Genomic DNA, 15,091 nt, shown 5'->3' with positions numbered 1-15,091 from the left:
AAAAGATAAAGAAGAAGCAGAGCAAATAGTGCGGCAAACGCGAATATCGTAGAAATTTAATTAGTCATTTTACATAAATAAATAACTTTCATACATACATTCAAACGTGGAAGCTATACAGTTTTGAAGAAAACATACGTAGGCGAGTGACGAAGTTATGGAGTTTTCTTGGTGACAATACTTTATGATGAGTCATAGTACGTATTGTAGTAAGCAAAACCTATTTTGGAATCCAGTTGTTCAAGGTTATCGTGTATCTTTTTGGAAAACTATTTCTTGAAAGAATAAAAAATTTCTTATATCTACAGAACTATTTGATATTCTCAACTAAAGTGGCCAATCTTGCTAACTAAAAATATTTTTAAAATTGGTTGTTAAAGAACTTCGGAGACTTTTAAGAATGTGTCTCAAACCTGGTAAAAATAAATCGAAGAATTTTAGTATATTTTGAAACATTATTTTAGCTCATTCCTACAAAAGCAATGCCATTGTTGACCTCTGAACGACTAAAACTTTTAACTTAAGGTAATCCAGATTTAAGACTAAGTTCTTTGATTAATTCATTCTTCAGTCTCTTTTAATAGTGTTTAGACATATCGTTCCTTTGCAGAAGGTCTCATATCGTCACCTAAAATGCAAACTAACGTAACATCAATTTTCATGAAATTACATGGAAGGAAAAACATTATAAAAGGAACCAAAATTCGAGTTTTGGTTATAAAATGGTTATATATTGGTTATAAAATGGTTATACAAAGTCTATCGCAAAAGAAACAGAACTTTTTAAATATAACTGTTTCTGGTGGCGCCTACCTAGTGAAATAAACAGTTTGATTTCTTATTGATATTTCGTAAAAATTTTAAGACAATTGGATAACTACAATCGATGTTATCGATCAAAAAGTGAGCAAATATTAAATTTGGTTTTAAACTTGGGAAAACGTTTACTGAAACATTTCAAATGATGAAAAAAGTTTATGGTGATCAGTGCCTATCCCGTAGTAATGTGCATGGGTGGTTTAAACGATTCCAAGAAGGTCGTGAGAACCTCTGTGACGATCAGAAGTCGGTCATATTTAGAAGTCAAAAATAAAAACAATGTTGATTTGTTTTTACTATTCCGAGGGTATTGTACACCGAGAGTTCGTCCCACCTGGCCAAACGATTAATGGTGTGTTTTATCTTGGTGTTATAAAGCGTCTTTTGTCACGCATTCGTCGTCCTCGATTACAATACCGTGAAGCAGGGTCCTGGCGCCTGTTGCACGATTATGCGCCGTGTCATCGGTCGACGCTTCTCACTGATTTTTTGACAAAAAACTCCATATTAACCATTAATCACTCACCCTACTCACCTGATCTGGCACCCTGTGATTTTTACCTATTTGAAAAACTTCATTTGCCCATGAAAGGACACTGGTTTTAGGACATTTCAGCTATCCAAAAGGCGACGACCGATATTTTCAAGAGCATTCCGAAAAATGACCTTGAGCACTCATTTGAAATGCTAATTGACCGGGCTAAACGCTATATCGAAGCACAAGGAAACTACTTTGAATAAAAATATATATCTTTTGAAAATATTAATTTTTTCTTGTTCTTTTCTTTTGCGACAGACCTTGTATATTTGTTATATCTGACAACGGAAGCAGAAAATTTTATGCTACATAAATGTATTAAAATGTGGTGAATCGTTAGCACCAAAATATTAATTTCAATACTTTTGGGGATACGTTGTTTTCCATTTTACTTGAAGATATTCAGTTCTTCTACTTTGTTACTAACAAATTCAGGAATGAAAACAACCGACTCAGAATATTGTTGAAATTTTTAATTTCGAAAATACCTGCAAACTCTAATGGTAAATAAAATGGGTGGGAAATTGTTGACGGGGCATGAAAAAGTTAAAACAGCCAAGGCATGACCGGGTAGCGTCTAGGCGGAGGTAATAAAGTGCGCAAAGCTCTACGAAATGGCAAAAGTTTCAAACACAAACGAAAAGCTTCACTTTCTTAAAAGCCAAGCAAAATAAAGACCAAATGAAGTTGAAATGAGAAACTAATCAAAAGTGAGAATTTAATAAGAAAGAGAAAAAAAATAAAAATAGTACAAGCAAACACGAAAAAATACGTAAAAACGAGGTCACACAAGTAAGCGAGTATAACAGGAAATAGACGAAATAGAAATTGCTTAACGTAATCGCGGGACACTAATGAATGCTACTTACTACACCGGAAGTGCAGTGGAATGCACCACTATCGCTATTCCTCTTCAAACTCTCTTTTAACTACTTTCTCAAGAAAGATAGTAAGATAGGTAAGGCAAGTACTTGCATTATAGACCATTAGGGTATAATTAAAATTCTCAAGGAGCTAAAGTTTGCAGGCGCACAGTGGCAATTGCTCGGTAGTTGGAAAAGCTTGCAGTAAATGAAGAAAAATGGTGAGAAAATGAAATCAAGGCGGAATGTAAACAAGAAAAGTTTTTATATTCAAGTCGAATAGGTGGCCAGTCAAACGGTTGAATGAAGCCAACTAAGTCGTTATAACTAGTTACATCGGGATCTTTACAAATATGTGCATATATATGAACATATTTGCATACGTAATGTTTGTTTAAACCTATACCCAAGAGGTGAATTAAGAAGAAGAAAAACGTGGATAATGTAGATTTATCGTATACGAAATCAAAGAGATTCGTGGAGAATTAGGTGACTCAAAAATAGGATTATGTGTAGTAACTTATAACGTAAGAAGCATATAAAGTAACCAACTTATAGGTTACTTTTTATGTTTGTCACAAAACTGGTACTAAACTCAAGTCACGTATGCACTTTTAGGTACTCGACCACTATGACTCTCATTCCGTTCCCACGACAGTCGGGCTTAACGTGAACGGATCCGGATTTTTACCCTGCTAAGGATTAACTTGAAAAAATACTTGAAAAAATTATTTTACTGCTTTAACCTTATTTTCAGCATTGCTCATGTATTATTTTCACAAATACTCATGAAATCTCTAACCCAAAAAATTGTGTTTTAGTTATTTTCCACTCCGCTGAAAAATCTCTGCTTTTCTCTGGCTGCTGGCGGCAGTGATTCTCATGTCTAAATATAATAGTTATGCAAGCATGCTCGTGAACTCACTGTTATGTTCGTATATTGCATATTAGTTGCTTCGCAAATTTTCAATTCTCAATTGATTTATTTATTATAAAACTAATTATGGTATATTTGCAAAATATTTGCGTACAATTGCACACATGCGTTCTAATTAGGCCAGCTATTGTATTCGTATGTTGTAATTACCAAAGTAGATTCCCAATTCGGTGCCAACCAGAAGCTGGATGTCAAAGTTAACTGTGCATAAATAAAAATTATAACAACAAAATACGCAAAAGTAATAATAAATAAATAATTATTTAATGCGAAAATGCTGGTTTAACAGCAGCCCACAAACACAGGCTGTTGAAGTTGCAAATAGCAGATATGTGAAAAGTAAGCATAGCGAAAGTCCCATAGACGTATGCGCTCGAAAATAAAAATGGCTTATTTTTGGGAGCAAATGATATGTCCCAAGTAAACCGCATTTATATAGTAGACCATATCGTATGAGCAACAGAGAATTTGCTCTACTTATATAGTACACCATGCCGTATGAGCAACAGAGAAATTATAAGGCGTTTGTAGGAATGCTCAGATCATTTGATGTATAACTTTAACTGCATATAACTATGAAAGGTATTTTTTTTTATTAAAAAGAGCATCCCAACTTCTAGACCAGAATTTTTTTTTATAAGGATATAACTTTTTCAAAATTCAAGGATTAGGAATTTTCAGCAAAAAATGAAACCACGGCCTGTCTGCACAAAAAAAAATCAACTTGAAAAATAATGGATACCCTAAACTCAATATACGTACGTACGTATTTATTGATAATTCGCAGCTCCACTTCTAATTTACATTGGCTATGAACCAAAGCCTGCTGCAGCTTCATTTTCGAATTTAGTTTGAAAAAACTTCAGATATAAACACGTAGAAATTAGTATACAATGTGTGTAACACATGTTTGTATTTGTGGCAACATATTTTCATGACCACTGACATTTCGCAATTCATATGCATGCGGGTGTGTAGATATGTATGGGAGCGCGATTGCAATTTAATTAAATGTATAAATTTCACAGTTATTGCAACAATAAAATGTTTTTGTGCCACTATTTACGCGAATATTGTTGCATATCTGTGGGCGCAAGCCAAAAGCGTAAAAGCTCTAAAATGCCAACACATATATACATAAGTATGTAGATTCTAACTTTACCCAACAAACACAAACTAGCCAAACTGCGATCCGCTCTTTAGCGAAGCATGTTTTAAGAGAATAAGATTCTCTTCCGCCGCCAGTTCAGTGGGATGTCTGAAGGGTCCTAAGTACAAAAGCCTTAACCTCCCAAACGCGGAATAGTCAAGAAAGAAGTTTTTTCCATCCCATCTTTTTCCATACAGCTTCTGAAATTGGCGTTTGGTCAGATTCCCAACCTTAGCGTATAGACGCTAATATGGCAATGGCCTGTTAAAAGTCCCACAACTAAGAGCAGGCTAGCTGTACTGAGGGCAAAGAGATCACTAGATCTCCTGCGATCAATTGCCGAGCTTCGCAAAGTACAGCTATCTAGTAGTAGAATACAAGAGGATAGAGAAGCGTTTAGGCGTTATTGCTTAAAGGACATATATGATATATTCCCTCACTAATGTTGTGCAGGGGGTTATCACATCTACACATAAGTGCAACAAAAACATATTTCGAAATCCTTTGCAGCATATTGGCTACTCCGTATTTTCACTTTTTGCTGTTTCGTCGCTTAGTACATGAAAATACATTTAGAAATTTGCTGGTTTATTAATTATATTTGAATGCGCGCACAATTAGAATATGGCTAGCTGTTTGATAATTCGTTTAATGTTGCCTTTCATTCATTAATTTTAATAAATTGTTTCGAATTTCTAAATAAAATTGTGTAATTTTAAATTATAAATAAGCTTGTAAACGTGTGTATTCACTTCTATTTGAATAGTGGCTGGTGACCATTCACCGGTTTATTAAATGGGCCTACATTAAATTCGGTGAGTTCCTAGTTTCATACACTTTTAATTGAGTCTATTTGCAAATGCTTTTTCTCTTTTATTATATTTCCGTTAGCCATGTTTTCGCAGCTAATTCACTACTTTGGTTAGTTTAGTCATTTATCAGTTAATATACCATATTTATTTGTTAGAGTTTAGTTAGTCGAATTTGTTTGTTGATTAAGTAAATATTTGAGGTACTTAAAGTGTTGTGGGCTTCCTGTGGGCAATTTATATATTTTTGAAATATAATACATAAACAAAACATTCGAAATTATTTATCTTAGTTTCTGAGCAAACTAGAAAAAATTAGTCGAAAAACTTACTCGTCTTTGTAATGATAAACCTCACCTATGAGGGGCCGCTAGTCAACCTTAAGCGGCATTGAGTAAACTAAATTCTCTTGCTTTTTGAATAAAATGTAACAACTTTTCACCTTTTTCTATAAACTTTTAGAAACATGAATTAACGATATCTGTGGTCCACATTTGCGGTATAGTTACCACGTGGTGACCGGTTAGTATTTCCATCATGGTTCTACAGTCTCTTCTTTCGAGTGCCAATAGGAATTTTGCCTTCTTCCGATCCATGATCATGCTTCTGTCGAAATCGTTGTAAAGACCATGCATGGGTTTCCCAATGTTGATAAAGTTTTCGGATGTTAGCCATACAGCATTCTTGGCTATCTCGTCCACTATCTCAACGCTTTCGATGTCTTTGGGGCCTGGCATCCAGTAGAAGTGAAGTTGCTTGCTTCTCGCAATACTTTTCAGTGACACTTCTGGCTGATATGCGAACGAGGTGATTGCCTTCATTGCTGCTTAGCTGTCTAGATGTCGATGTTGACTCTAGAATTGCCTGCAGGTGCATTGGAGGCCAGTTCCGCGACTTTTGCGATAGCAAAGACCTCAGCTTGAAAGATACTGCAGTGGTCCGGCAACTTAAAAGGTTGCCTTATGCCTAACTCTGGACAGTATAGTCCTGCCATATTTTTCTTTTGTTTTCCTTGAACCTTTTTTGCCCAGTTGAAAAGTGGGATCGTGTAGTCGGTGTTTGCCCAACCGCCACTACCTACCAAGCTATACCCAAAAGTTCGATATGTAAATTCTTCAGCAGTAAGTAGTCGTCCCGCCGATTTTGCTGCCGGGTTTCAGCGTAGAGGTCTGTAGGTGCTAGGTTTAGTATCAGTTCAAAACCCGCCGTTGAAGTTGTTCTTAAAGCTTACGTTATGCACATCGCAGCGAACCTTTCAACCCTTTCCATTGGCTTCAGGAAGGTGGATTCCCGTACGCCTGTCTACCATACTTCTGCGCCGTAAAGCATAATTGATCTTACAGTAGCTGTATAGCACCAGTGCATGAGAGATGGAGAGAAACTGCAGGTTGTTCCACGCTTCTGCCTACACGCATATAAAACATTGCTGGCCTTCCTTAATTTTCTTCCTTTACTGTCCAAGACTACCGCAAGGTGTCCGCAAGGTGAAACCTCCGTGGAGATCATAATACCCCTAATAGTCTGTAGACCTACCCATTATTAAGATGGCAATGCCGTCCTCATATGCCACTATCTTATGGGCCTTGCCTTTCAAGTACATTCTAGAACTATTATTGTATAACAGGATCGACACCAGTTGACTGGATACTGTTCAGTATAGATTCCGTATAGACGTTATTTAATGATCCTGAAATATCCAGGAATGCTCCAAGAGCGCAATGATGATAAAATCGTAGATTTATGAATATGACGTCAAATTTGTCCAACAATCTAACGAATGACACTCCAAAAATGAACCAAAATCAGAAATAAAAAACAAAACTCGCTGAAGGCTTTGAAGACCATCCTAGGCGAGATTTATAACAACTGTATAGAAAATTGGATTAAGCATCGGTATGCTTGTATTGGCTTAATAGGACTTTATTTCGAGGGCGATGAAAAAGTTTTGTTTTAAGATATGTGAGAATGTTGTTTGGTTTTTGTCGCTATATTTGAAATAATTTTTTTTGCCGTTCGAACTTAACTCAACTTTGCTGTCATCGAAAGTTTTAGGAAATTTCACAATGTATTGGAAAAATCTGATACGGAAAATCTGGATAAATTTTCTCTGTTAAAAGAAACGGTTAGTCAAATTTAAAAAAAAAAAAGGTTCGTTGTCAGTTTGGGACCTTTTTAGTGTGACCTTTATTGTTTTATCCTTTGGTTCTTAAACAGCGCCAAAGATTTAAATTAATTAATGACTACAATTACTTGTCATCATAACTACTTTTACGGTAACTAAAACAAAGTGGGTCAATTCATTTTCAATTTCAGGTTTCAATTTATCAAACGTTTTATTTAATAATAATCGCTTGAATAAGTTTGTGAATGAAAATAAACAAATGAATATACATAAATATGTGTATGTATATATACACAATATATATTTATGTATATTTTATGTAGACATTAAATATTATCCATCGCTGCTCTTGCCTACACTACATATAAACTCAATTAAATTAAAATTTATTTTAGAAACAAACACAGAAAAATTAATATAAAATGACTTGCCAGTGGCCATAAAAGAAGCCATATGTTTGCATGCGGATATAAATAGAGAGTGGAATATTAAATAAAGCAAAAGTTTGTACAAATTGTCAAAACTACAAAAGCGTTTGTAATGCATTTTATTAAATGAAGTTAGAGGCGATTCGCGAAAATTAATTTAAAAAATGCCTCTAGACTATTATTGCGAAAACATATATTCATAATAATGAGGCTGTGGCGAGTGGATGAAAAGGCAGATGTGGCAACTTAGAAGCGATTGTATGCAAATGTGACAGGCATCCAGTCTAGCTAGCAGCTATGCATAATAAAAGGAGTGAGAAGTAAATATTAAAATAGTTTGTGAAAAAGACAAAAAACGTGCGGGGGCAAAGCTAAAAACGGGATATTTGTTGGCGACCAGGAATAGCGGCAACAGCTGTAGTTATACGGCAACAGATTGAATTTAGTGTAGTGACAAAATAGTGGTAAAGCGTGGGTGATGCTTTTCTTTGACAAAACGTGTTATTACTTTTCAACATTTTTTTCGGGTTTTCATCTGCCAAGCAACGAAATTGCTTAAATTATCATACATTGCGTTGCTTGCCTTAAAGCCAGCTCCATGCAATTACCGTGAATATATGAAAGTAACACATAACTGTAGGCGGAATGTTGTTGAGCCTCTAACTATTTTCAAGCTAAGTAACCCAAAAATGCTTCGAAAATTTAGTGTTCTTGTGCATCTTTTGGAGTATATGTTATTAATTTGAAACTTAAGCAACAGTGCTTAAGTTCTAACAGATTTATATTGAAATATCTCGATAGACATACCTCTGTTCAACCCAGCAAAGTGACTGCAATTGATATTAACCGCCTGAATAAATTCGTTGCAAGATCAATATGCTTCGTCAATCTATGAGGTGATGCATTTTAAGAAGCTTTTGAATAAAACAATGCTCAAACAACTGTCCAAGTGATTTTGGATCAAGCCAATACCTAGTCTAACCTAATTGAGGAATATTTTAGGTATACTGCTTTTAATTTATACTTCGTGTGTTTTTCTGTAAGTTAATAGTACTGTTAGTGATATCTATGCTAAATTTCACGTTAAAATATTCATTAGTATTTAAGATAGGCGTCGTTTTGTGAGGCTTTAAAAGTGATTTCTTCGATTTTTACTATGTCTGAATCTATTGAAGAAAGAAGTGCCATAATGCACCATTTCATACTGCATTCGTTAGGTGTGATCATTTCGCCACATTTTCAACTAATATCGTCCCGCAACCACTGCATTCGCCTGATTTACGTTCGTGTAACTTCTAGCTATTAAGCACATTTACATGACCACTCCGAGGGCACCGTTTTGACTCAATTGAGGATATAATAGCTGAATCGGTGAAGGCTTTGATGGCCATCACGACGGAGGATTTTTCTAAGTGCAATGATGACTGGAAAATTTCTTGGCATAAGTGGATTGCAGCGGTAGGGGATTACTTTGATGGAGATGAAATGGACAAAATTCACCTTTCAATTTAATCACTTCAATTGATTCACAGTAGTACCTATAAATGTTTTGAATAGGAATGGCACTTTATGCATCGTGTTTAAGCAGTTACAACCCAATGATATAAATTTACTGGTATACGATGTCTGAAGTATTAAGGGGTTATATGGAGTTCCTTGGGTAAAAATCAGCCTTTGATCAACAATTTTTTTTCATATAAAAAATTAAATATTTTGTTCGAGTTTTTTATTGTTTCAAACATACATCATTCAGAAAGAAATTCTGAAATTTTTGGAAAAAAATCTTTGGAACTGGGCCATTATGACGCCATTTCCGGTGAACCCTAGAAAGAGAGATGCGCTCGCGTTGGCAAGATAACTCCTTACAGGATCATCTAAAGTAAAAAAATAAACTGAAAATTGTATATTTGCTAGACATTTTTGCAAAAAAATGAAAATTTTCCTACACTTTTTTTCATTCAAATTGTTGTAATCGAAAAAAAGTCCTTCGTCTGAGCCTCTAAGAATTGTATCTCAAGGACCTGTGTTAAACTTCAAGAATATCGTTTCAGCAGTTCCCCATAAATCTTGCCAACCGACTTCGAAAACACAGTTTCGAAAAAAACGCGTTTAAAGACGGCGCACTTAGCCTCGCTAGCCTGGAGTGCACAAGTTCTCCGAAATTATTACTCAGATCAACTTGAAAATTTGGGATAAAATGCTAGAGTTGTAGAATTTAATAAGGCAATAAAATTATCGATTTTTCGAAACCCGTAGGCCCATGTTACCCGTTAAGGAAAACCTACTTGAAAGTTTAAAAAAATTAATAAAAACATGTTTGTATTGCTTACATAATTTTTTATTCATTTAATATGGTGCTTCCAGTATCCTCAGACATACTCTTTATGCTAGCTTTAAAAAATTTCTATGAGTTTTGCATATAATTTTTCTTGCCTGGATAGAAACTTAACATTTGCTTGCTTTTAAACGCTTGAAAGACATTACAAACACATTATCACATTTTATACTGTCACGTGACCTTTTAAGGTTTCATGTATGTATGCATTTATGTAATTTTCAATTCAACCCACACTAAAAATTATAAGATTAAAATAAATTTAATTCTAAATAAAATCCGTTCAATTAATTTCGTTTTATTAATAGAATAATAATAATTGATTTCTTACACACACACACACACACACACACACAACGTAAACGAATAGTTTGTGGTTGTACCGCTTAATTACGCTTAATTACGTTCGGTACATCAAATTTCATGCTCACTTCTCAAATTCATTTGTGATTTGTAATTCATTTTTAATTCAATTAGCACAATAAGAGATGCGTATTTCAATTAGTTTTGTAATTGGTTAAATAGGAGTACGTGATTGTTTGACTGTTTACATGTATGGGTAATGATTAATTATGCATTCAGTTTGCTATGATGCTCAATAGTTTTCGCATTCCAGGCAATGCAGAATCCATGGCAAACAGAGCAATCAGCTGCTAATTTAACAGCACTACGTATTCATATATACATACACGCACACATGCATACATCCAGAACAACAACGTGTCCAAAACGATTTTCGCCGATTCACTGGCGTATCGCTGCAACTATGAAAGGCGAAAACTTAATACCCCTGCATAGCGCTTGTTGTTGTTGTGTGGCAGAAACTACCACTACCCCTTTCTCCAGCTTCTCACCCGTTCGAATGAATGAATATGTTAGTGCGTACGTGAATTGGATGAAAACATACACATTTTTTATGTCTGTTCACGTTAGTAGCTGGTTACCGTTTGCTGGTCATTGCATGTTGCATGGTTTATTCCGCTTATTGTTGTTACTTGATCAAGGGGTATAATGCCAACAGCAAAGTCATTCGATGATAGTCAATTACATGAATATAAATCTGCTGTTGTCTCTGTTAGCTCGCGTGTCCTTCTCACGTACATCATGTATGTATGTATGTACGTACTACTTATGTATGCATGTCAAATGCCAAAATAATGAGCTGCTCATGAAGGCACATAACGCTCGCAAATAGCTTAGATTATCGGAAAAACGTGGAGCAACAATGACACTGACAAACATAAACTGACTTTTACACATTGTTACGGTGTCATAATGTGATCCGCACCACGAACACACGCCACTACAGCAACGCTGCATTGCTCTTTTTGCTAATGGTCCGATCTTTGTTTTTCCATAATTCTGTTTCACATCGAGCTATTATGAAAAGTGCTTTATGATTTGATTGATTAAATTATTATTTTGTTATCACCTACTAAGGTTGTTATTTATTTCTATTTGATCTTAACGTAATTAATTAATATAAATGATTAAAATATTTGTTAATGACTCATTGCAGTTTTTGGTTGTAATCACTAAGAAGCGATGGCATCTCACAAATTATTTTTGGTGTGCTTAGTCTTGTCTGCAGTAGTGACAGGTTATACGCAGTTGCCGGATGAAGTGGATATAGAAACAGATGCATATGGTATAACACATGAAATAGTTAAGACAATAGCGCCGGAAGATATTCCAAAATCGCGTACAAAACGTGGCATATTTTGGGACTTTTTTCAGAAAATGGTGACGACGAAAAATTTACTTGTTGATGTAAGTATTATAATAATATAATTAACTAAAAAATTGTTGCAAATGAAAATTATTTAGAAATTTTATTTTCGTACAAATATTACACATATACACATCACTTTTCATAAGTTTACAGACGATAGAAGAACGATATACCATTCATATTGAAATATAGTTTGAGGTTTGCTTATACAATGGTTATATATTGGTTATATCTAACAGCGGAAGATAAAAATGTTATGCTACATATAAGTATGTAATATGATGTAGTGAATCTTGAGCAATAAAAAACTCAAAATCGATTTCTTCGATAATAAGTTGTTTTGCATTTTGGTGGTCGATATACATGATATACATACACTTCATATAATTAAAATTATTGTATACTGAACCATAATCTAGCTACAAAAAATCAATAAATATCTAAACAATGGTGACGTAGACAGAAAATCAAGTATACAGGAAAGTAGTTCCATATTCCATTCGAATTGTTTTTTTATTTAAAAAGTTGCTCGATTAGTTTTAATAAATACATATTAGTTCTAATGTTTTTATTCCATTGTTTTTGTTGAAATTTTCACGTTTTCTGAAACGTAATATGAATTGTTAGACAATAAATCGATCCATTTTTGAAGGTTTTAAGTAAGGATTAACGGTTAAGAAGGGTTTTGCTATTTGTGTGGTGGAATGTGCAGGGAATTATATAATATGATATATTTCACTTCAGACCTGCATTGTGAGAAATTAAGCCGTCTAACCTAAGCAATCGCCCCGAAGTGGCCAGCTTTGGCTAATAAGAGAGAATTGTGTTCAATTAGAACGACGCCGGTCCACGCGCATCGGAAAGGATTAGCAAGAAGACCTGGGACCTGGCATCAAGTGATTACTACTTATTTTCGCTGATGGTGTATGATTTTGCTTTTGAAACATTCACCTAAAAACAAACTTGTGATAATATTTGTATACTGTGCCAGTTTTTCGCCAATAAAGACGAGAGCTGCTATGAGAATGGCAACACTGAAAGTCGCCCCAGAAGTTTTTGAACTGAATATTGTTCATTTCATCAAAATAGGATAATTATAAATACAAAATTCAATTAAATGCAATAACAATGGATTTCTTTTTACAAGACCGAGCGCATTCCTAGATAATATAAAATATATGTAAGTTTTTTATATACTATATGTATTGTGAAGTTCTCAAGGAGGATGAAGCCATGTGTAGAAGTTGAACACCATTCACTTGGGAGTGGCCAGCAACGATTCTTTTACATTTGGCTCAAGCAGCTCACAGCTACCCAGAGGAAGCCTAAGAGCATCCGTTTGAAGGCGAGCTAAAGTAAGAAAGTGAACCATTTTTCCGCCCAGGCTTGTGTGTTGGGTTTGGGACTCGCCACGTAAAAAACGCCCCGAAAGAAAGTGAACCATTAAGGATTATGATTTAGGGGTATGCACCTATAATGTCCGGTCCGGCCTAATGTCATATAAGGGAGCACAAATTCGGTGTGGAATTCGTGGTGGGATATAGACTTCAAAAGCAGTACCAAAATCTCCGTCAGGATTGAATATCCATAACAATAAATAAATAAGTTATATAATATATAATTTCATGAAGTTCCCTGTTCTTAAATTACATAAATACCAAAGGATCAGCTTTGCCGATCTTAGCCTTTCTTTATTAACTGAAGTAATATTACAATTATGGCTATATATTTACTTAGTCTGCCCGTCTACCTCTCTGTATATATATAAACATGTCTTTCAGCTGTTTCTTCTCCAATACATACTACTATACTAACTGAACAATCGAAATAATATTATATAATATTATTATTAATAATATTTCTTATATGACAATTTTTTAATTTATGAATGATGTTACAGCTTCGGTGCAACCGAAGTTAAAGCTTTTTCGTTTTTGATACGTTTCATTCTTAATACCGTCATGACATTATTTCTTTAATTACAGCAATATGTTGACACAAGAGACACACTTAGCGACGTTTACAATTTATTGAATGAAGGATTCAGCGATCCAGCGCCGCCAAAAGCGACAATAAGGCCACACACGAGTACAATGGTAATGGAAATTAAATGATTTATTATAATCACCGTAAACTTTAATTATTATCAATAATTTCAATGCTAGAAAATAAGCGATGAAGATCAGTCTGGCAGCGCGGAAATGTCCACCACAACCGAAGCTTACCGAGTGTCACGCTATGAATTGGGACGCATTTTAGGGCGCAACTTCCGTGGTTTGCAGCGTTTGACCAAAATCGAGTTCCAGGATGCATTTAATGTAAGAAACATTTTTTTTTTACTGAAAATCACTAAATTGTTGATTTCTTTTCTACATAGCAATCGCACTACAACATACAGGAATACAAAGATGAAGCACGCAAACAATTCGCAAATAGTGTCGGTGTGGAGAAGGTGAATAAAATTAAAGGCTTGAAAGCGGCTATCGCTGGCTGAGGTGAAGTTTACCAGGTGCGTTTGTACATACCTTACGCCGAAGAGGAAGCTGTAAATAAGTATGCATTTAAGTCTCAGAAGCTGCTGTATGCTCAAATACATTAATACTTTTTGTATTTATAATTTTTTAGAATATTCTGCTAAATATTAAAAAATTTCATAATTTTAAATCAATAATAGGTAAATTTGTAGTTTGTATAGAATGTATTCTACATTTTTATTTGCCTATTTTAATGAAAAAGTATGCAGTCGATAAGAATTTTTTATATTGTAGGCGGTTTAGTTGGCAATTATTTATTCTGTGATAGAAATTGTTTACGTACAAAAAATTAAACGATATGAAAACTAACAAATTTCACTATTTTTGTACATAAAAAATATTTTAATAAAACCTGGTCGAACTTTTGTTTTCATTATCAGTTAGAAACTACTTACATAAATAGTTGTTGGGAAAAGAAATTTATTACAAACGATAAAATCAGAAATTATGGCAATTGTAATGATTATAAAATTCTAAATTCTAATATGGTAAATAACAATATTGCTGGTGGCCGAAAAACGATTAATTAGCGTACAGCCGTACCACACAATTTTTTGGTTTTGCCAAAACTCAAATCAATTTCCGAAAGGCCAACCTTTTTTTATAGGAAATAACCAATTTCACGGTCCCTTTACCATGCCGTATTCCCTTAACAGCATTACAGTTAACTGTCAATATCCAAAGCAACCACACAACTTTGCGTTGTAAATTTCTACTGCAAGCGCTAAATGTTGTCACCTCTTAAACGAGGATGAAATAAACTTTTTGAAAATATGTTATAAAGTACATACGTTTAAACATTTGTAGTTGCGTGAGTAAACTAG

At 34.4% G+C, this 15,091-nt stretch overlaps 1 protein-coding gene across 2 annotated transcripts in view; it reads left to right on the top strand.

Moving 5' to 3' along the window:
* Nucleotides 1–14,532, top strand: part of LOC120774233 — a 72,778-nt gene extending 58,246 nt beyond the window's left edge. For both annotated transcript variants that reach the window (XM_040103694.1, XM_040103693.1), the window contains exons 2-5: nt 11,521–11,771; nt 13,719–13,829; nt 13,899–14,051; nt 14,111–14,532. In XM_040103694.1, the coding sequence (XP_039959628.1) occupies nt 11,547–11,771; nt 13,719–13,829; nt 13,899–14,051; nt 14,111–14,227 (606 nt within the window). In that variant the 5' untranslated portion in view covers nt 11,521–11,546 and the 3' untranslated portion in view covers nt 14,228–14,532. The remainder of the gene's footprint in view (nt 1–11,520; nt 11,772–13,718; nt 13,830–13,898; nt 14,052–14,110) is intronic.
* Nucleotides 14,533–15,091: the final 559 nt, after the last annotated feature.

The sequence above is a fragment of the Bactrocera tryoni genome, chromosome 4 (assembly GCF_016617805.1).
Source record: "Bactrocera tryoni isolate S06 chromosome 4, CSIRO_BtryS06_freeze2, whole genome shotgun sequence".
In the NCBI taxonomy this organism is placed as follows: Eukaryota; Metazoa; Arthropoda; class Insecta; order Diptera; family Tephritidae; genus Bactrocera; species Bactrocera tryoni.
The sequence above is the reverse complement of the archived record's forward strand: the minus strand, read 5'-3'. Positions and strand labels throughout refer to the sequence as shown.